This window comes from Petromyzon marinus, chromosome 17 (assembly GCF_048934315.1).
Source record: "Petromyzon marinus isolate PM22_M1 ecotype Great Lakes invasive population chromosome 17, UKy_Petmar_22M1.pri1.0, whole genome shotgun sequence".
In the NCBI taxonomy this organism is placed as follows: Eukaryota; Metazoa; Chordata; class Hyperoartia; order Petromyzontiformes; family Petromyzontidae; genus Petromyzon; species Petromyzon marinus.
The window spans coordinates 22,569,676-22,593,529 of NC_133683.1; the positions used below are offsets into that span (position 1 = coordinate 22,569,676).

Here is a 23,854-nt window from a genome sequence, read left to right on the forward strand (position 1 = left end):
TAAAAATATATAAAAGGCGACGTATAACATTTATTTTGACATTTTTCAGGAAGTGTTGTATTGACTTTTTATTATTATTTGTGCTTGTATTACTGTAGCAAAGACTCTACCTGTCAACCCCTTATCAGTGCCCTATATTATACTGGTAGGAACCTCCTGGTTACACCAGCCCACGGGATTATTGTGTCCATCCGTCCGTCGTTCATTCAAAAATGGGAGGGGTGGGGAGGGCGAGGGGTGGGGAGGGTGGGGAGAGGGGAGGGTGGGGCTGGGTGGGGAGGGGCTGGTCATCCCGTGGTGCCCTTATAAAACTCAACGTTTAACCTACTCACATACTCTTTGGTTCTATTCGGTAAAGTCACGTAGGTAAAAAATAAAACAAAAGTCACGACGTTCCGGCCACAACACAAGTGGCCTTCATCAGGTGAAGGGACTATGCTGTCATGAAGACAGCGTTGGAATCAAGAAAGTCAAGCCAGGTCGCGTCCTTTAAGCTGTGTGGGAGGAAACCAAACACTTTAACCTACTCACGCTGGCTTGTGCCCGCCCTCACAGTCGGGCAAATTTGCGGAATACACCACGTGGTGCCGCCGTTGACCCTGGCCATTGACCGAGCAACCCAACGTTCCTACCAGCTCCCTCCGCAGGAATGTGTTTACAGACCAATTCAGATCTTATATTCTTAGCTCTTTCGGTAAAGTCACGTTGAAGGGAAACAATAAAATAATAAAATATATATAAAACAATAAAAATGCTCACGACATTTCGACCATAACACAAAAGGTCGTCATCAGGTGTGAAAAAACCAACGGCAAGAAACATTTGAAAGAAGTGGCGGTCTGCATTAATTTATTTATTTTTAAACGGTTTATTTATTTATAAAAAACCTCAGCGCCACGCGCAGCGATTTGGCAGTTTATTTAGAAGGACGAGTCCATCTATGTTCTGAGAAGAGGAGGGGGGAGACGAAAAATTAATGTATGCTGTCTGAAAGCCATCCTAAGCGTGAACAATCAATTAAGACCTGATTGTTCATGCTTACGGTGGCTTTCAGACAGCATACATTAATTTTTTCGTCTCCCCCTCCTCTTCTCAGAACATAGATGGACTCGTCCTTCTAAACAAACTGCCAAATCGCTGCGCGTGGCGCTGACGTTTTTTTTATAAATAAGCAAACGTTTAAAATAAATAAATACATGCAAACCGCCACTTCTTTCAAATGTTTCTTGCCGTTGGGTTTTCACACCTGATGATGACCGTTTGTGTTATGGTCGAAACGTCGTGAGAATTTTTATTGTTTTATATATATTTTATTATTGTATTGTTTCCCTTCAACGTGACTTTACCGAAAGAGCTAAGAATATGAATTACTGCAGTCACGAAAGCTTTAAATCAAAATTTAATTCAGATCTTATTGGTCACCTGTGGCCTTATAAATCTCAAGGTTCATCCTACAAAGTCCCATCACAAGGGAGTTTTCAGGTCCATATGGCGGTACGCCGTATGGACCTGAAAACTCAATTTAGCCGTACAAAAATTACGGGGTAAACCGTGTGGGCCATAATATAGGGTTTTTTTTGTGGTGGGGGGGGGGGGTATATTCCGTAAATATATAAATGTGGCGTTAAACCCGCCACAGCCAAGTAGTAAGGTTTGTCACGTAAACAGAACATGCCAGTTCGTTACTAGTACCAACACACGGTGTGTTGGAGAGCAAATCACAAAATGTACAATCTGAGTACGACGTTTCGCCAGTAATTACAACTATCTTCATCAGGCGACAGCCGGGTTTGTTGCTGTCGCCTGATGTGTCGGGTGGTGGCGGGTTTAACGACACATTTATATTCACGCGATCTAAACCCACAAAAAAAACACCCTATATTATGGATGATATTGGCCGCGAAAGCCTACGTGTTAAACCGTGTGGTTGACGCGGTATGTGAACCGACTGTTGCCCATGCGTGTCATTGTCAAGCCCATTGAGCCCCAATGCAGCGGCGTGACAATTACCAAACGCGTTTCCTCCCAAAGTGCGTCCCGGCTTCCGTCATCTCGACCACCGCTTAAGTGGGCTTTCTCTGCCCGCGTTGGCGATTAACTGCGTCGAGTCGCGGCGCGCGGCTTTTTTGGTTTGTTTACGAACAACTTAAGGCGCGGCGATTCGGCGAGCTGCGCGCGGCAGGTAAGGGCACACGTAAAGCATCGCTGGAATCTTGACAGATGTTGAAAGTGTGGTCAAAACATTTGTGCAAATGTGTAGGCCTCGCTTTCCTAGGCCCAGTGCAGGCTTTACATAGCGTGCCCCAGCGGAGAGGGTTTAAAACGTTAACATTCGTAGTTTATCCGATCGGTTATATTTAACGCGTCTCATATTTTACACAGGCGTTAACGTGGTTGTGTAACGCGATGGCCGGCACCGTGAGCGCGTGTCGAGTTGACAACTGCTGCTTCTGAGTGCAGAGAGCCACTGTGCAGCGGCCTGTATTGAAATTAACGCGGTCGTGTACGCCTGATTGTTAATCCACTGCTGGATGACGGCCTCCGTCTGCCGTGTGGGGTTATTTGCCCATATTTCTGCTTACTGGTCAGTGCGAGCTGGTGAAGATAGCAGTACAACAATGGATATTTTTGCTGCATTATCCTTATGCTCACGTATCCCCCCCATTATTGAAAGGGAGACACTTCCCATTATGAACAAATATGTTCTCTCGCCTACAATCGGGGCTGAAGTTATCCATGGTTCTCCCACATGAGTCAGAAGCTTCGTTAGTGAGAAGCAAAACACATGGAAAAGGAAGCCATACAATCAAAATAGTGTGGTCCATTTTTAAACACCCTATTAAAATAATATAATGGAGAATTTGGAGAAAACATTATATTCAGAACCTCTACATATATCCGACGAGTCTCCTCTATGCCCTTGCTATTTTAACACTGAAAAATATAGAACCGTCGCTTTCACAATATTAAATTTCAGAGGAAAGTGTCATGATTAATTCGTGTGGCATCTTATCACTGTAACACGCTATGGAAACCTCCGCTTTAAATGAAGATTGGCCATTGGGTGAAAATTGAGGATGCGTGGTTTTGTACTGCAAGTTCGGTTGAATGGTGAATTGGATAAGTTTTGTATTTCCGGAAGACCTCACCCATTAATACTAATACCTATGGGACCTTATATTGGTAGTAATTTAACAATGGTTAAAACATGAAAAATACTTACATATTACAAACATTTTTTAAATTCAAGGAGTAAACGGGCAATACAAAATGCGTATCGGCGAGTGTGAATAGATAACGTGAACATTGTGAATAAAGAAGAGAGGTTGTGCTGTGAATATAGATGAGTTGTGCACGTCTTATATATTTTTATGGCATGTTTGGGGATTGAAACCGTTTTGCCTGTATTTATATTGTTGTCAGGTGCCCGAGAGGCCGGGACAGCCATGTCGGACAGTGAAGGCAGCAACTCCTCGGACAACGAGGAGCAGGAGAGCTTCCACGGCAGTGAGGCCGAAGAGGCAGAGGAGGTGAGAACCTTTATAACAACCCAAAACTATTGTTTAACGTACTAGTTGGCAGTAAACACATTGGTTAAACACATCTTTTCTTACATGAACCTATACACGCTTCTTTGGTCTGTGTTGAGTTAGTTGCTCATGTCCTGTTTAGCAAATTATATACCATTGACTAATATGACAGAGACTAAAATAAAACCTATGCTTAATTAACTTTTGATTTAAAGCTTTCATATTCTTGGTTCTTATTGTTTCACTTAATTAACTTATTATAGCAGCTTTAATGTTTTCATGATGAGTGCATCCTTTGTTTTAATAATTGTGGACATAACTTATCTTTAAAGCGCAAATTAGCCACAATTTGTTTTCCTGTTTTGGCTATTACCTCAACTCGTGAAGTCTTTTTCGTGTTGTCATAAAGGATGAACCGTCAGAGAAGGGCAGCGTTACTGGCAGCGATAAGGAAGGAGAAGGCGAGGACTTGGTAGATGAAGACGAGTATGATGAGGAGGAGGAAGAGGAGGAGGAGTCGGGTCGGACAAGGAAGAAGCCTCGTCACAGCCAGTTCATCTTGGATGAAGCTGGTAATGCACTTTAGCAGAAACACCTGGTTCGCATTGACAAATACATCAAATGTAGCATCTGATAGTTACGAGTTCAAATTCTCGTTGATAATTACTGTTTTGTAATCTATCTTGCATTAATAAAATATGTAACGATTTGTGACAAGCCTGTACTGTTATTAATGTGCATTAACTGACCCCTATCATAGAAATGTTAATTGTTTTACCTTTGTAAAAATTACCAAGAAATATTAACACAATAATTGCTCATCTAACAAGGGACACCAAACGATTAATTGGCACTGTTAGGTACAAATTTTACTTGTGAAATTACTTATTTTTTTTCTAAATAACTTCATTTGTAGTTTTTTCTTGGTGTACTGATGATTGTCAAGTGATATACATGGGTATTGGCAAATTTCTGAACAGGTTGCAAGTTTGCAGTGAAATTAGATTGAATGTCCGTGCTTTACAATAAAGCACTCGTTTTTAAAGCTTATACAATAATATAAATCAATCGGCCAATATCAGTGTGATCACATTGTATCTTCGCTATTTTTTTCTGTTGAAATGATGGGATTCATATGAGATGTTGGTGTTTTTCTGCAGATGTTGATGATGAATATGAGGACGACGAACAGTGGGAAGATGGAGCAGAAGACATCCTTGAGAAAGGTTTGGACAGTCGTGGTGGTGCATTGGCAGTGTGTATCGGGTTGATTTGCAATTGAGAATGGATGCCACTAAAACACTGCGTTTCTTTTCATGTGAAGAAAAAATTATGCTAAAGTTTCCATACACAAAAGGCTAATTTATTTTGACTTCAATTTGCAGCAATATTCAACCAACTGCTTATTAAATTTTTATATTGTTTCAGTATAATGTCTTGGACTTGTACAGTCCCACATATGTTGATTATTATTACTTTGGTAGATTTGGTCATATACTCTAAACGCAATTTAATTGTGTGTCAGTGGCTTCCATCCTGAGTTATTTGCACAACATTATTTCCCCCATTTTTCCTCTATTTCCTGCACCTTGCTTCGGTGCTTATTACACATTTTCCATTCTCCTGTTTTAATTTGGTTTCCTCCCATTTTGCCTTTTCATGAATGGTTGTGTTATTGTGCTGGTAATGTTTGGGTCAATGTGTGATCATCAATCCTGAGCAGAAGAACTTGATGGTAGGTTTTGATTTTTAAATATTTTTTTAACCTTTTGCATATTATTATGCATGTGCTAATTGACCTTGGGACGCTTGAGGAATGGTTTGTCATAGATTAAGGTGTTTTTTATACCTTGTTTTTACTTGCATGTAAATCACATTTCATTGTTGGTCTTAATATAGAGGGGGTGAGTGGAGGGTGCTTTGAATAATTTACGGTGAAGTTTTCGTGCACTTTTGTTCTACGCACATTTGTTTGTTTATCATGACAATACTGGGAGAATTATCTCTGCTAAAAACTGAAAGGGGTTGTGTAAGGCAGAATATTGTTAAAAAACTAACCGGTTTTTGTTAATCTTTGCTTATTAATAGTGCTCTTTAAAAACATATTACCCGCATACTTTTAAGTACTATTTTAACACAATCCTATGTACTTTTTTGTAGCCACAAACATTGATGATGTTCCGATTCGAAATGATGACAATTCTGGTGCGCGGAGGTTGCAGAACCTATGGAGGTAAGCCCTCTCCATGAAAAAAGATGTTTTATTGCTCCTTGGATAAGGACACTTATTTTGTATAAGTTGTGTGTCATTACCATGCAGGCTTATGTAATCGTATCACAATCTAAACAGACAAACCCTAGATGTGCCACCATCAAATAAGTTATTCATTTATATGGGTATGTGTCTACAGATGTAAGAAGGCATCCTCTTGGCCAGAGTTTTGAATCTCCCAGCATGTTTTAGGGAATATGGCTCTTTGATGGTTTCTGTCTTCCTCGAGATATCTATCCTGGGGTTTGGTAAACACATTACATTGAATGTGCTCTTGAAAACCAGCAAGAAATGTTTTGCTGATTAACTTTATACAATGCTATTATAGTTAATTGGTGTTTTTTTGCCAAGGTATGGTTGTCTGCCATTGCCAACTTGTAGCTGAATAATTGCCTTTGACATAGCTCACTATATCTGACAGTGACAATTATATTTTTCTGCATTACAAAATAAAATTTGTATTGTACCATAATTGTTCACTTTAATCTTTCAGGGAACAGCGTGAGGAGGAATTGGGTGAGTATTACATGAAGAAGTACGCCAATAGCTCGACTGGAGAACAGTAAGTGGTTTGTTTTAATCATACACCTATACCAATGTAGTGTCCTGCAATATAAAATAAACGTTCTGTTTCTCGTGTGAAAACTGCTATTTCATACTGTCCATTTGTGTTTAAAGTATCCATCCAGTATTATGAGAACAATGAGTTTAATCACTTTCATATGTTGGGACGCAATTGTTTCAGCTTTATTCCATATTAAAAGGTTTTTATTGTGATAATTTATATTTTTTTCAGCTATGGAGTTGGTGGTTCCGATGAACTATCAGATGACATTACTCAACAGCAACTGTTGCCTGGAGTCAAGTAGGATTTTTCCTCAATTTTCATTTCTTGTTGTAATAAGCATTGAATTAAAGTGAACATTGTTATACTAGTGTAACCGTTACATCTAAGATAAGTCTACCATTAAATCTTTGCAATAGCTTGTTCCTTTGTTTATATTTGAACAATAGCTTGGGTTCCACCTATACAAGTTTTAAAATTTGATTAAAATTGATTGCGATTCAGCAAGTATTCCCGATTTCAATTTTATTGATTAACATAATGGGGGGGGGGGGTGTTTGAAATAATTTCCATAAGTTTTTTTTTGCCATTGTAGTGAATATAGAATATACAGTGGCTGGAGAGTTTTCGTGAAGAAGTTACATTTCACATACGTTGAAGAAAATGTTATCTATGTAGTGATTGCATTCATATTTATTTTAAGCAGAAGAATATAATTTAATCATTCATTACATTTTTGTATGACCTGTGATAACTAATAATGTACCACTTTTCCCACATTATTTTGGCTAACAAACCATGATGTGTTTTACAGGGATCCCAATTTGTGGACCGTGAAGTGCAAGGTGTGTGGAAGTATTGAACATATACCTTAATTTGCAGATCTTAGCATAACGTAATTTGTCTCATTTGCAGTTTTTTTTTTAATTGCTTTGTAATGTTCTGTTCAAGCTTGGCGAGGAACGAGCAACAGCCATTGGACTGATGCGGAAGTTCATTGCTTACCAGTTCTCGGACACTGTAAGTGGTCTTTATTATCTTTGCACAAAACCACAATTGTTTACGCTTTACAAATGAGGGTAATGTCCTATCAGGTGTATTTCCTGTATCGTTATCTTTCGCCACCAGACATATTTTCAAGCACTCCTACATTTATGAACTGTCAGTATAATATCTTAAACCTGCATGAGATGCCCTGGAAAATTAGATACATCCCCAAACATGTGTCCGATGTCAAAGTTTTACAATTCTTGTCTCGCACACAGTCACATAGCTGATTTATAAGACCCAGCTTTATAATCTGGAGAATATGGTCTAAGTAATTTTTCTGTAGCTGAAAACAATTCACCATGTTACAATATTTACAAAGTTAACAAAGCTCTGCGAATGCTGTTGTACCAGGGCGCACAGCCCAGTAACATTTATGAGGACACTTTGTGTTCTGCTGGGTGTCTTAACCATGTCCTTTGTTTTTTTGTGCTTTTGCTCCATTCATCGCACAGCCAATGCAAATCAAGTCCGTGATAGCCCCGGAGCACCTGAAGGGCTACATCTACATCGAGGCCTACAAGCAGACCCATGTTAAGCAGGCCATCGAGGGAGTCGGAAACCTGCGCATGGGCTTCTGGAACCAGCAGATGGTGCCCATTAAGGAGATGACGGACGTGATGAAGGTGGTGAATGAGGTGACCAACCTCAAGCCAAAGTCCTGGGTGCGCCTCAGGCGGGGCATCTTCAAGGATGACATTGCGCAGGTGCAGATGAGCGCGTGGAGAAAAACGATTGCGTTGGTCACTGGCTTCTGTCTGTGATGGTGCTTGGAAATATTTGCTTTGTGCCAGTAAACGCTGAATGCACCCGATCTTTATCAGTTTTCGGGAAATTATACAGGGCTTGAGCCATGATAGTGCTTGGATGGGGGACCACTGTTATCCTCAACCCGCATGGTGTGGGGAGGCCCTTATTTTAGCAGTAGATTGACCAAAAACTTATACATGTACTCACGCCTATGCATTGTATTGTTTTTTAAACCTTAATATTTAGTCAAATGGTGTAGTGGTTGGCTGAAAACAGGTGTAATGAAGGCTTTTAGTTAGTCCCTCAGACCGTAACTTTTGTTTATTCTGTTTTAAATCAAATAATCGTTTGGTCTTCCCTCTTTTATTTTCTATATAGGCATTGTACTCTGAATATTTTTTGCAGAATTGACTTCATTTTATATTAATTATATATATCTCTTAAAATAGTCACTGTTTTGACATGAACCACTGAACATTCTGGAGTTGCACTAGAAACGTGCAGTGTGTTGTCCATTATAAAGAAGGTGATGATGATGATGATAAAACACTGTCATTGTGATTGCAAGGTGGATTATGTGGAGCCCAGTCAGAATACCATTGGGCTGAAGCTCATCCCACGCATTGACTATGAACGCATCAAATCCCGCATGAGCATGGTAAGTAATATTTTAGTACAGATGATGCTCTATAACATTGTATTGAAACAAGGTAATTATGTGTATATAGTCTAAAGTAATTTCATATATATAACGGTATTTAAATATGTTTAATCCCAAGTAACGTGCACACATTTAAATATCATAATAGCGTTTTTTCTAGTCCCAAAACCAGTAACGTATCACAACATTTTGCCTTTGAGCTTCAGTTATTTGATTCCTTGGACAATGATGCAGTCATCCAAGCTCAATTAGAGAACCAGATTTGGATCAATATGTTGCAACACAGGTAATCAAGGGCAGGAGGAAGTACTCTTGGAAAATGTAATTTGATTATAAGAAAAACATACCCATGTGTAAAACGAAGCACATTCTTAGGTAGTTCATCTTTACTGACCATGGTTTGGGTGGACTGTAACAATGAACATTAAAAAAAAGTTGAATATTGAAGATACGTCGGTTGGAAATTACGTTGAGAAACAGAGGAAGACATGGATCAGAGGAGAAAAAAAACACCAAATAGAGACATTGACTGTTATGTAAGGTTTCAAGGTCTTTGGCAGGACACATTTATCATAGGAATGATAGCCAATGGACTAAACTGGTGGTGGAATGGCATTGTTGGACCTTAATGGATGACGACAACATGAGGTGGCCTTCATCCACCAGTGCATAGGTAATATTTGACGAAGATGATGATGATTGCGTTGCCAGGCACAATGAATAAATCCTTTTGTTTACACATTTCCTATATTTATTTAATGTATTTTTGCAAAAATACCCAATGCTTTGTGATTACAGAAAGACTGGTTTGCCAAGAGAAAGCGCTACAAGAGGCCACCACAGAGACTCTTTGACGTCGACAAAATAAGGTTCTTATCAATATTAATGACCCGTATTATGAAATGCAATCGGCAGTGCATAGAATACATGTGATATGGTTCAATACAAATGAAATTTTGAATGCGTAAATTCAGCACCCTTTTGTATGTAGCCTTTCCAAAATTGTGATGTCACCTGTCACATTGCTGCTCAGGTCTTTGGGAGGCGAGGTGACATCAGATGGTGATTTTCTGCAGTTTGAAGGAAACAAATACACCCGAAAGGGTTTCCTCATTAAGGGCTTCGCCATGTCGGCTGTGGTGAGTTGCGGTGAAGACTAATACCCTGTTGGCTGCAGACTATAGCTACACTTGCATGTAATTAGTTTATTATGTATATTTATATGCACTCTGCTTTTTAAGTGTTGGAAGGCAACAACATTGATTGCCATATTTAAAATTTGTGCTGTTAGTGGAGTTCATGAATTAACAATTGTCTGTAGGGGCTGCTTTACTGGAATATAATGTTGAACGCAAGGAATATTGGAACAATAGATAAATTTGCATTTAAATACATTTTTCTTGAAGTTTAGTGTGGTGTTGCTGTCTGGGCAAGTGAGCTTGACTATTTCTGAAATGACGACTGCTGATTGATGCAGATCATTGAGGGAGTGAAGCCTACGCTATCTGAGCTGGAGAAGTTTGAGGATCAGCCAGAAGGAGTCGATTTGGAGCTCGTCTCTGAAGCAAAGGGTAATGTTTATTGTTTAGTGAAATAATGTAAACATATGACTAAAGCAATTTAATTGCAGACAATGTGGAAATCTATAGATTAAACAGAAGTCTAAACATATAAATACGTAAACTTTAAACCTCATGTTTAATAATATATATTTTTAATGCCTAACAGGTATGTTTTTTTTATATATTAATAGGATATATGATATTTGACTATCTAACCAGTGCCTTTTTTCATGTCGCAGTACATTTATACCTGGCCACTACTTCCCTTATTAGGGATTTTGACAAACATACATGTAAACAAATTCAAATAATAAATGCAATGCTGAGAAACACGTAACCTTTGTCACACCACATCACTTTAGCATCGATCAATGATCCTTGGCAATGGAAACAGTGAGCAAGCTTATTTAACATATCGTGCGAGATTCCTGTAATTGTGAACTTTCTTTTTCATTTGACTCTTGGCAAAAACATTTATTTATCCATGACCAATAATGGACCACATTCCAAATGCTGTTTGTATAACATTTTGTCCAGATTTGAACGTAGCTTAAATTAAATTCAGACTTCGTATCTTAATTGGCGTAACCTGGATTAGAGAAATCCTCTGAAAGTGGTGACTCATACCATGGTCTGTGTTTCTGAGATTAAGTTACCAATAAATGGTTTCTCGAAAGTTCTACATTCATCCTTTTATGCGTATCTTTCCATTGATAAAACGTAACCCAAGAGTAGCAGCAAATTCATCCCATTGTTCTGTGTTTATCTGTTGCTGACCAGGGATAACAGGAGTTACTGCCATAGATAGTGTACACCAATAGCCACCCCCCAATTGAGGAGCCTTACTATGTTGTGTTTGTTTATGCATGACAGGTAAAGGTGAGAAGGATCACAACTTCCAGCCTGGAGACAACGTGGAAGTGTGCGAGGGAGAGTTGATCAATCTGCAGGGCACAGTGCTCAGTGTCGATGGCAACAAAATCACAATCATGCCAAAGCACGAAGACCTCAAGGTGATGGGAAATGTTAATTTTTCTCCCTGAAAAGTAATTGATACCGTGGTGCCTTATAAAGGAGCAGGACAAGTATTTTAGCTATCCTTAGCCGCTCTATTAAGGTTATGAATATGGTGTATTCAGTCGAAAATGACATAAGGGAATAAACACCTTTATTCTGGTTCTATGTCTGGCTTGGTAGCAATCAGAATGAAATTGCGATTGCATTAACATGATTGTCACATTATCACATGTAGCAAAACATTAATAATTCAGATTTAAATGACTGCATGCATCAAATAAAACAGTAAAATGTCAACAACTGGAAATACAGTTCTAAAGACAAATGATATAAGATATTTCAGGATTGCTGTAATATCAGAAGAATACATGAACGATGTGAAGCTTGCCTTGAGCATAATACTAGCAGCCCACACATCCAAAGAATGTGACCGTCCCTCCCCCCCTCCCCTCCAGCCAGTGAGCAAATCTTTTTTCAAACATAGTATGATAGGATAACCCACGCCTTTGTGCGGGATGCACGGACTGGGGTGCAGGAGGGTGAATGGGGAGAGGTGTAATGTAAGCATGCACAAACCCGGCTGAACGCTTTGGGATGCGGGTAACGTCGTCATGAAGACGTGCGTGTGGACGACACCACCGCGCACGCACGCTTACCCGCGTGCCAGTAATCCAACAAGGCGGCCAGCGAAAAAATCTAATGTTTAGTTTGATATTACTACTCATTTAATGCGATGCACGTGTTGTAAGCCAAATGGATCTTGTTTGCATATAGGACCCGCTCGAGTTCCCAGCGCATGAACTGCGCAAGTACTTCAAGATTGGCGACCACGTGAAGGTGATCGCGGGCCGATACGAGGGCGACACAGGACTCATCGTGCGTGCAGAGGAGAACTTTGTCATCCTCTTCTCTGACCTCACCATGCACGAGGTGATTTCTCTAGCAATTTCAGTGTTCTGCTACTCTATGATACTATATTGTTTTTAATTATAAGACACATTTTGTTCCCTTGTATTTTAAAGCACCTTAGAATCTTCAGATTACGTTTGTCTTCCAGAATAGTGGCTTGGAATTCTCTTTTGCAAAACGATTCTCCGTCGCAATAAAATAACACCGAGAGGATTCGACAACAGAAGACATTCAGAATAATCTACCAGAAATACGTCGCGAATGCATTTTAAAGCAGCACATTCGTAATCATTTCATAGAAGGTGGCTCTTTATAGTAATGCTTGTTTAACTTTTTTTATCCTAATCACAATTTAGAGGTGCATCTTTCCAAAGCATTTTATAATCTGGAGAATACAGTATCAGTAATGTTGTCATTGCACTCATTGATGCTAGTTGAAATATTTCTGCATATATTAAACCAAGTTGGCATTTTTGTGTACTTTATATTTTATGAAATTGACTGATTTCATGCTCATTCACTTGTGTAAAACATGTCATATGTAAACCACATGACAAATTCGGGTGCATTCCACATTCCAGATGTTTTCGTCTCAAGTTAAAGTGTTACATATTATTGGGTTGCTGTGTGAAAGTCTGAGCATATTGCAGCTTTATTTACTGATGAGCGAGTGCTGCCCCTGTGTCATCCCCCCCCCCCCTCCAACAGCTCAAGGTGCTGCCGCGCGACCTGCAGCTGTGCTCGGAGACGGCGTCGGGCGTGGACTCGGGCGGGCAGCACGAGTGGGGCGAACTGGTGCTGCTTGACCCACAGACCGTGGGCGTAATTGTGCGCCTTGAGAGGGAGACCTTCCAGGTCAGCCGAGCCACGACTTGCCGCACAGCAGCAGTTGATGTCGATGGCCGCTTTCTAGACGTCAAAATGTTCAACCCTGGAGGTGGCCATGTGGCTTAAGTTGCTAAGCACCTTGTCGGAAAATAGAGCTGGCACCACTGAACTACTGGTTTCGATTTCAGGCAGTGTTAAACATCCCAGTCCTGTTTCTAACTGTTATGGGTGTGGCCTTTGTGCGCCCAGGTGTTGAATATGTATGGAAAAGTGGTAACGCTGAAGCACCAGGCGGTGACGAAGAAGAGAGACAACCGGCACGCTGTGGCTCTTGACTCAGAGCAGAACAACATCCAAGTGAAGGATATCGTCAAGGTTATTGATGGTCCCCATTCGGTATGTTTTATCCATTTGATGGCTACAGAATTTTAAAAAAATATTGTTGGAATTTTACCATTTACGGATTAGTTTCTATCACTCTTCTGACGTTATTTCAAGACAGAGTAAGCATTTTTTATTGAGGCAATTATTCAATATTATTTTGTTTAAATCAAGAACCACATGTAAAGTATGCCTTACTGTGATATATTTGAACTTTTTTTAGAAAAAATTAGGTTATTCTGGTTTGGAATTTTATTACACTTTCAATTTATGTTCTTTAAATGAAGTGAGAACCAAATGTGATTGATACATGTTGCAAAGAAGACCTTAATGTGATATCCTCGGATCGTGTAGAATTTTGTAATTAAGCCTTGTTCCCTTCAGAAGCAAACGCCTAACATGTGCTGGAGGATTGCCCAGGGAAGCCTGAGAGAGTGGATAACAGGATTGGTCATCGGTTTGGTTTGTCTGCTGTGGCAGGGCCGAGAGGGGGAGGTGAGGCACCTGTATCGCAGCTTCGCGTTCCTGCACTCAAAGAGGCTTGTGGAGAACGGAGGCATGTTTGTGTGCAAGACTCGGCACGTGGTGCTGGCTGGTGGGGCCAAGGTGGGAATCTTCTCATTCGTTGTGTTTGGTTTCTGTCGTTTTTTTACTGCAATGGCACCTGTGTATTGTTCCAGAGAGGAATACACTATCCTAATCTGACGAAAGATTCAAATCAAGATCATCTGTGATTTGTTTCATTGAAGAAAACGAGGTTATACAGTGCTACGATTTTGTACTTTTGGTTGATGTTTTCACTTACATTTGCTGCCCTTGTCCACTCTGTGCAGCCGAGAGATGTGACCAACTTTTCAGTCGGGACATTTGCCCCCAAAAGCCCTCGCCTCGCCAGTCCCATGCATCCCAGCGGAGGAGGTGGGTGCAACAACAATGTGTTTTACTTTTTGCATCCTAATCAACAAATGAATTGGTCGACACAGCTTTGTTGACTTGCAAGACCCTGGAATTAAATCTACATTGCTGTGTTTGATTTTTCTTTGGCATATTGAATGGCACAGGTATGCAGAGAATGCAGCAGAACATGGGCCGTGGCAGAGGCCGCAGAGACACGGAGCTCATTGGGCAGACGGTGCGCATCACCCACGGTCCTTACAAAGGTAACTAATAATGTGTATTATGAAAGAAACTAAAAGAGGGCTCAAGTTTTAGAAGTTATGTCTGATAAATGTTATACAACCCTTTATCAGCCCATTGGTAGGTTAAGGTCTCCAGACATTTTGTTGGATGTGGAAGTGTTATGACTTTAAGTCACCTCGCTGGTTAATGGCCCAGGACAGGTTCAGATATCACTCGCCACTGATGTTATCCTTGGCTGGGAATCAAAATTACGTCACCATTTTTAGAGCAATACACTTAACTGTTCCAACACCACTCATCTGAAACAAATATGGGTCATGAATGTCAAGAGAACTGCTTCAGCAGGTGCACGCGAGTGCACATCATGTGCAATGTGTGTAAATGTGGGTTCCTTACGATGGCCAGTTGCATGAGCAGCTGTTGCAAGAGGTGTTGCACTCTTTCTTCAGGATACATTGGTGTGGTCAAGGACGCGACAGAGTCGACTGCTCGTGTTGAGCTGCACTCAACGTGCCAGACCATTTCAGTGGACAGGACCCGCCTCCATTCTATGCGGTGTGTTTTGTTTGTGTTATCGAATACATAAACCGCACTGTTGAGGGAAACATACTCTTTGCATATGTACACACATTTGTAATAGACATCAAAGACATTACACAGCTTGCCGAGACATTGATCACATCATGCCATCATACGCAAACTAATATTCATATTACAGTTTTGTCACCAAAGCATAACTTTTTATTTCACAATTAATCGTTTACAACTATTTAAAATCCACTGAATTAATTTCTCCCCACACCATGATGGTCATATGACCTTGCTTGCCAGAAGTTTTATCTGTGGTCAATAATTTAACTCTAGTCGTCAGTTTCATAGCACAGTGCGCGTGCGAACTACTGCCAACACTTCCCCCATTTACTGTAAAGGTGGTGTAAAACAAAATATCTGGTCATTAATTTTTCATGAGGTGGGCATTACCTAGTGTTACCATGAATCATTTAATATTTACTATCAACTACTAACCACTATAGTTCCACCTCTTTCACCACCACATAAGTTTGTAAAATCTTTCATATTATATGAGCAGCTTGTTTATGTGTGCATGTTTAGGGATGGGATCAGGAGGACTGGCCAGACATCCACGTATGGTCGCACACCCATGTATGGGTCCCAGACTCCGATGTATGGGTCTGGCTCACGCACGCCAATGTATGGATCGCAGACGCCCCTGCATGATGGTAAGCCCTGTGTACATGTGATGTGTTTAATTTATAATTTTAATAAAGCTTTGAAGACTGCTGTAATAGGTGTGGCTTATAATACTTTTTGCTATAGCTTATGAAATAATCAAATCGTACATTTTATGCAGTGCCAGCTGGCAATTATTTAACACGTCTGCAAAGTCAGTTTTCTTTATAGTTTGCATTTTGCTCTGTGTTTTGATAACTGAAGTTAGTAAATTAAAATATCAATTAAAATACAAGATATATTTTTTAGTTATGTATCCTTTCCCAATTTTAATGTACTATGTTTTATGTAGCCGGCAACAGGACACCGCACTATGGCTCCCAGACACCACTGCATGATGGAAGCCGTACACCGGGACAGAGTGGCGCCTGGGATCCCAGCAACGCTAACACCCCATCCAGGTACATTGAGTAACTGGTGCTTCATTGTGTAAATAACAACAGCGATGAAACAGCAGTGTAGTGTACATTGAGCATTTTGCTATAAAATGTAAAGCCAGTTCAATATCTCTTAGAGGTTCATTTTGGCATCCACCAATTTGGATACCTGTTTCCACAACTTGGGGAATTTAGATCGTTAAGTTGTCAACCCGGAAGTGTTTGAATGTTTTGCAGAATGTATTTAATAATACATCCTTTATCCAGGAAAGACACAGACTTTTAGGACTTTGTCATGATAATTATGTATTGTGATGTTTGTCTATTTCCACAATTAGTATTTTGATTTTGGCAGAACACCACAGTACCCAGAAAAAAACATGCATGTTATTGGATGACTTTCAAAATATGCACAAATTTATTAGGTCTCCTGGCTTCCTACATGTTGTAGGTTGGGAGTTCACATGTATGATCATCTCCGTGTAAGCCACTTACTCCACAGGTGTGCGACACCATGCTCAGTGACTTGAAGCTGGAGAGTGTGACAGTTTGCTCTGTTCGTGTTTAGGCAAGATGAGGATTTTGAGTACACATTCGATGAGCCGTCACCATCTCCACAGCCCTATGGGGGCCAGTCCACACCGCAGACGCCAGGGTACACAGATGTGCCCTCCCCTCAAGTCAACACCACCTACAACCCGCAGACGCCTGGCACACCGGCCCTGTGAGTAGTTTTACGCTGAGCACCAAAAGCCCACACGTACACTTTACATTGGCACTCCAGGGATTGGTAGCCAATTTCATTCTACATGTAAAGATAGCGATTATGCGTTGTGTACATTCGTTGTGGGGGTTATGAAATGTCGGTATCTATGCCCTTAAAATGTATATAGCAGGTATTTCCATCAACTGGTACAGTCAATTTTAAATGATTAACTGCACATACTTGAGTCATTATTTCATTGCTTACATTTTACTCTTGGTAATTGAAGTGTGATGGGCAATCATATATTAAAATAATATTTTTTTGTCAACTGCAGTCAAAGAAGGTAATCGAGTGGGGCAACAGTATGTTGATCCTTTAATGATCTCTTGCAATGTTTTTTTATATAAAATTAAAACATGTTTAGAAGTTGCCTAAAAGTCAATTGATTTGATAATTTCATTATATCTTATAATTCCCATGCAGCATACAGCTCATAGCACTTGTAATGGACCAAACAAGGACTAGTAATTAACATTGACGAGGGTGATAAGGATGGCATCTTTTCAACCTTCCCTTTAAATGTGTGTGAAGGTACAACACGGATCAATACTCCCCATACCCGACGCCCTCGCCACAAGGCTCGTACCATCCAACGCCGAGCCCGCAGAGTTTCCATCCAGCACCCAGCCCCATGGGTTACCAGAACACGCAGTCACCCGCCAGCTTCCATCCGACTCCATCTCCCATGGCATACCAGGTGAAGATTGGGAGTGTGACAATTCACAGTCCACTTTTTTCCCGTTTGAGATGACTTGACAAGTGAACCTTATGGCGGGACCCTGGGGTCCTGAATAAACGGAAGTCAAAAATCGTAATTAATTGATGTATTTTTGGTGACTCCGTACCAGCGCGCACACACACACCGCGACCCACCTGGCGCGGATCAGTCTGTTGTCATGTCCAAGCGCAGCGAGGATGAATGCGCAGAAGAAACAAAACTTTGAAACTTTGATTAGCGCATTGTGTAAAGCTCGTCGAGAGGAATAGATCGCCTTGTCGTTCGCCTTCAGACATAAAATGACGTCGCAACGCAGTTTATGCGAGAGCCGGGGGCTTATGGGACCCTGGGGTCCCGCCATAAGGTTCAAGTGTCATAAAATAACCATTTATGGTACTCTTTAGGTGTTGTAGTTGGTACAGTATTACATGTTCATAGAAATTCAATCAGTATAACATGTGTTTGCCAAAATTAAACCAGACTCGCACATTTGGTTATATGTAGCACAACCACCTCTTCCTTACCCACCCCTGTTGCTGATTGTGATGTGATCAGCACATTGGTGTTCAGCACCACCTTCCATGCTCACCCTGATTCTGCTACTCATCCTCCCACTGATCTTGCACTTCCACCTATAGACTATCACGCTCCCAATAGCCTTCTGAGAAAGTTAATCGTAATAGTTGCAGTTGCACACAGCCATTGCTTGTGTGGATTTCCTTACGATTGGGATGTCTGGCATTCGTATATCGATTTTCCACTGGAATCAATTATCTATGTCAGTGGATAGGAGTGTTGCCAAACTGCTCGAGTTTTAACAAACATCACAATGCCTCCTGCTGCTTCACAGTCGAGCCCCAGCCCAAGCCCGCTTGGCTACAGCCCCATGACGCCGGGCGCAGGCTCGCCAGCCGGATACAACCCGCTCACGCCAGGCTCCGCCATCGACCCCAGCACGGCCGATTGGCACACCATCGATATCCTGGTGGGCGTGCGCGACAGCTCGCCCGATACCCAGCTGGTGGGGCAGAAGGGAGTCATACGCAGCATCTCGGTGGGTAACCCACTTCTCTCCCACACTCCCAACCTCCTGTTTTTTACAAGCTTTGGCATCACACCTCACAAAAGGAACTATTTTTTTGCTACTGATGAGGATTGTATATTTTGAAAGTGTTTAGCATGGGATGTAAAGCTATTTTATAGTAGGTTGACCCTGCCCTATGAGTAACATTCATTAACCATTAGACTGTATTATGGTGGCCCAAACTAGTTTTATTGGGTGGTTTTTATTGTTATAATCATAGACTTGACTATATTTGTTTGATATTTCAGCAATTCAGCCCTTCTTGAACATCATGAGTATTTACATCAGCCACCCATCCAGTTATGTATATTTTAGTTGGAGCGTTGCTATCTTTGTCTGGTTTGAGTGCTGACTGCATTTCATGAAGGTACAGTAAAGACAAATCAAGCATGTGTTGCGATGCAAACGCCAACACCTATTTTTGTAATTGTCTGGGTTATTTGGCAAGTGCTAGAGTGCTTGATTTAGGTAGTGTTTGTCTGAAAGCACCTCTCGGTAGTTCAGTAATTACACTTTTTTCCACTAGATATTGACACGGTGGCATTTGTGAATGTTTTATTAAATGAAGGCAAAATGTAAACATGAATCATCTAATCTGTAAGAATTGTTCTGCTCAAAATGTGCCCCAACCGGAGATGAAACCACCTTGTTCAGTAGTAACTAGAGTGCCAAGCCTAACGTTTGCAGCTGGTGCAATGTCAGGTTTTATAGCCCTCATATATATTCTTGGTTCTTTCGGTAAAGTCACGTTGAAGGGAAACAATAAAGTAATAAAATATATATAAACAATAAAATAATACAAATATATTTGTTTTATTGTTTCCCTTCAATGTGACTTTACCGAAAGAACCAAGAATATGAATCGCTGCAGTCACGAAAGCTTTAAATCAAAAGCCCTCATATAGTTGATAGTTTTATATCCTTCTGACAAGTGAGAGGCGGAGTAGGGGACCAACAAGTTAACTTCTTCATTCCATCTCAAACGGCCCCAAACAACCTTCTCCAATACTTCCGAAGGGAGTAACTGACGAGGTCTTGTTTTACTGGGATTTGTTTTATTCCTTTTTCAAGTACTTTGAGGCTTTTGTCATACTCAAAATGGTTTTTGTTTATGGCTAGCTTGCATTTGTTTACAATAGCCAACTTGTTTTTGTCTAACGGCTCAAAGGCCAGACAACACACCATTGTATAGGTTTTATAGGCTAAGATTTACCATCTATTAATAATACAGGTTTGTTTGGTTAGATCACGGAAATATATAAATGTGGTGTTAAACCCGCCACCACCCGACACAGCCAATTAGTAAGGTTTGTCACGTAAAGAGAGCATGCCAATTTGTTACTTGTGCAGCACACCGGTGTGTTGGAGAGCAAAGCCACAACATTTACAATCTGAGTACAATGTTACGCCAGTAATTACAACTAGCTTCATCAGGCGACTGCCAGATTGGTGGCGAAATCCTCCTGTTCGGTTCCTAAAATAGTGGCAGAACATGCATGCCAACAAGGACACTCAATTTATTTTGAAGTTCTGTGCAAAACTAGTTCCTCCAGGCCAGGCTAATTAGATAATCTATCGAAATTGAGAGAAATAAAAAATAATTAACTGTTCTGATATTCACAGACTTAGTGTTGCTTGGAAGCGAATCATAAAATAATAGAATACATTTTCCATTGGAAAATAAAGAATATGAATTCCTGCATTCACGAAAGCTTTCAGTCAAAATATAATACATTGTTTAAATGCATGCCTATACTGGATGTATTTTATTCATTATGTCAGCATAACAGGCCACAACCTGCTGATGAGACTCGGTTAAATCAGTTGGTTTGAGGACATTCAGTTAAATCCTTGATGTGACAATCGCTACTGGGTTACGCCGATTATGCAGGACTGTTGTCTTGAAAATTAAACTTTCATTTATATGATTAAACCCAATTGTATTTTTATGTGAATGAGTGGTATCAGACTTTGTGACAAATGTGCAAGACAAACTTTCCTGAATGTAAAATTAATTAGTATTCACTGTTCCCCATCTCTCTGCAGGGTGGAATGTGCTCAGTTTACCTGCCTGACAGCGACAAAGTAGTGAGCATTGCCAGTGACCATCTAGAGCCAGTTATCCCTGCAAAATATGACAAGGTAAGAAAACTTGTAGTCTGCGTGAGCAATCAAGTGTGTTCAGCAATGGCTTGACATGAAAAGTGTTGAGAGAATGAGCAATACAATTCAACAAAGTTGAAAATCCACAACTCCTTGTATCCACATGTTGTGCAAAAAAATCATCCTGTTATCCGTGAGTTATTTGCATTTTTTTATTCTCAGATAAGACGAATACATTTTCAAATAATCCTGCGGATAACAGATAGCAGTGTCTGCGGTATTGGTCCCCCATAGCACTTGGGATAAGAGGAGTTCCATAGGTTTGTTTATTCATTGTTTTCATCTTATTTATAATTGCATTCAAATAAAAAACAATGTATATTGGCTCCCAAACATTCTCAAACCTGCAACGACTCGCGTGGTCAAGTATGGGTCACGGTGAGGCCTTCGTCTCGAAGTACACCGACAAGGTCTGTAAGTTGGTAAAAAATGAACATTTACATATAGGATATCAAAAGTTACGTGACCAAGCACATTTTACAGCGCTGTTTGGGTTTAATTATGACAGTCGTTTTTTTAAATATATATAGAATGAATGAAACTTTTTAAATTGAGGTGTGCATAGATTATTTTTTTTCTATGTTCTCTTCTTGCAACTTCAACGACCATTTGGGTGCATTTGGTTCAGGTCAAGGTGATTCTGGGCGAAGATCGCGAAGCAACTGGGACTTTAATCAGCATCGACGGAGAGGATGGCATCGTGCGCATGGAGCTGGACAACCAGCTTAAGATCCTTAACTTGCGCTTCCTGGGCAAACTGGAGACCTAACCCAGCTGCCTCCACACCTCAGCAGGCACATCGGTTTGTGAGCATAGAAATGTGAGTGGGTCATAGCCCCACAATGTTTAGGTGGTCCCCACTCTCTCCCCAACTGTTCTGATTCTTACTTAGTGCTGCAATAACAAAGGACAGCATTTCAGAAGCACTTCCTTTCAATGCACCAGTAAATCTGATAAAGAGCATTTTTGGAAGGTATTGTCCAGCTTCTTTGGTTCTTTCTTTACCGAAAGAACCAAAGAAGATGAATCATTGCAGTCACGAAAGCTTTAAATCGAAATTTATTGTCCAGCTTATTGGACAATGCATGACCACACTTTTTTAAACTCATTGTTATGCCTGATTTTTCCTTTTTCAGATGTTATATTTTTCAGAGCCATTATAATGCAGTTTCAAAATATGCTCTTGTAATATTTTGATTTCTTACCTGGTCTTGTATTAAATTGCAAATGTATGCAATGTACGGATTATGGTGTGGACAGTCCTGATGCCACACATTCTATTCAAATAGACTGTCAACTCGTGTTCATTTAATTGCTTGGGTTGTCCAAATTCCCAACTTACGTGTTTGTATTTGTGGTTGATATGCACCACGGAATATAGCTCCACAACTTTTTTCATTTTACCCTCTTATTGTACATGAGACATAAGTATGTTCAGAGTGGGGTGAGTGGGAACATGGTTGTTATAAAGACTAAACAGTTGGCAAACTTGTTTATAAAACATAGAGCATTTTTACCAAAAGGTCATTGTTTGATACATTGGTGTTCAAAGCTTCAACATTTTTATTACAGCTTTGGTCGTGACCTTGCTTATTTAACAAGCACTGATCTTATGTTGAAGCAGAATTATTTGTTCCTTTGAATATTGCTTGCTTTCAAGTTCATTTGTGTTTGCATCAAATGATTGCAAGCCACATTAACATTTAACGTGTGAACATTTCTCTTTCTATTGCCAGTTTGATATTAAGATAGAATACTTGTCTTGATGAAAGTCTAATGGGAAACCCTGCAGTCTAAGACAACAATGATGCAATTATCAGTGGTATGTTGCATTTTAATTGTTCTCAGAAATGTTACCATACAGTTCATAATGGAGTACATCATTGTGTAAGTTAATTACATGTGGGAAGCATTGTTATAAACAAATATAAACTGAAAGTATGGTCCACTTGCATTATGGTTCATCTCCCAGAAAGTGCCTGCTGAAAAGATGCCATTTATTAGAATGTGATACATTCAATGAAAGTACGTTGCAAAATAGTGTGTCATTACCGAAAAGTACACAGCAATAGTTTACCCGGAGGTTAAAACAGTTTATGTAAATGTTGCAGTGCGACTAAAAACTAACTAAATTTCAATGTCTAGTTTAAATGATCCATTAACCATTGTAGAATTTGGTGCCATTTTATTTGAGCATAGTCTTGTATTTAGAGCTGTAATTCACATTATTTTTCTTTTGACATATAATAGTGTGCTCTGTTATTTGCTTATATTGTACCAGTGGTAGTACCCATTAACCCTACGTGTAATATTGTTAAAATACAGCATTTACGTCACAGAAGTTGCAACATTGTAAAATTCGTCCCGATACTGTTTGAAAGCAAGTACAGTAAAGTGCTTCGGCCGTCTAATATGTTGAACATGGTGAGCTGGAATGAACCTTGGAAGTCTGTTCACTTATAACTCTGGATGTATAATAAAACAATAAAACACATCTTGACAAGCGGTGTGATGTTTATCGATAGTAGTATTATTCTGTGATGCGTTCAGTTTTTCCCCGAATCGTGAAGTGCACGTACTGTGACAATCGCCCACAATGCGTTCGATCCCGTCTCACCTTAAGTTAAGGAGGGTTTGAATCTGCAAAGTGCTTGGATGAGTGACCACTAAAGCCAAAGGGAAGGTGTATGCTTTGCGTATTAGAGCAGTACAGCCAAAGCACACAGTTGTGTGTCTGCCGCCTTCAAAGTGCACCTTGCATCTGTCAAAGAATTCCGAATGAGGCGTTTATTGTGGATGTGTCTCCGTTTATTCCACTTTGTTCGCACAGCGG

At 40.2% G+C, this 23,854-nt stretch overlaps 1 protein-coding gene across 1 annotated transcript; it reads left to right on the top strand.

The window, feature by feature from the left end:
* Positions 1-2,025: 2,025 nt before the first annotated feature.
* On the top strand, positions 2,026-23,515 carry SUPT5H (SPT5 homolog, DSIF elongation factor subunit). Its single transcript, XM_032955727.2, has 29 exons — positions 2,026-2,182; positions 3,424-3,530; positions 3,940-4,102; positions 4,691-4,756; positions 5,691-5,763; positions 6,296-6,364; positions 6,599-6,667; positions 7,182-7,212; positions 7,319-7,387; positions 7,870-8,121; positions 8,733-8,822; positions 9,624-9,694; positions 9,859-9,964; positions 10,303-10,396; positions 11,261-11,400; positions 12,179-12,334; positions 13,022-13,168; positions 13,391-13,537; positions 14,003-14,128; positions 14,356-14,440; positions 14,584-14,682; positions 15,112-15,217; positions 15,776-15,903; positions 16,206-16,314; positions 16,859-17,014; positions 17,588-17,753; positions 18,625-18,828; positions 20,905-21,000; positions 21,650-23,515. The coding sequence occupies exons 2-29, from the start codon at positions 3,447-3,449 to the stop codon at positions 21,788-21,790; spliced, it is 3,243 nt and encodes a 1,080-aa protein (XP_032811618.1). The 5' UTR covers positions 2,026-2,182; positions 3,424-3,446; the 3' UTR covers positions 21,791-23,515.
* Positions 23,516-23,854: the final 339 nt, after the last annotated feature.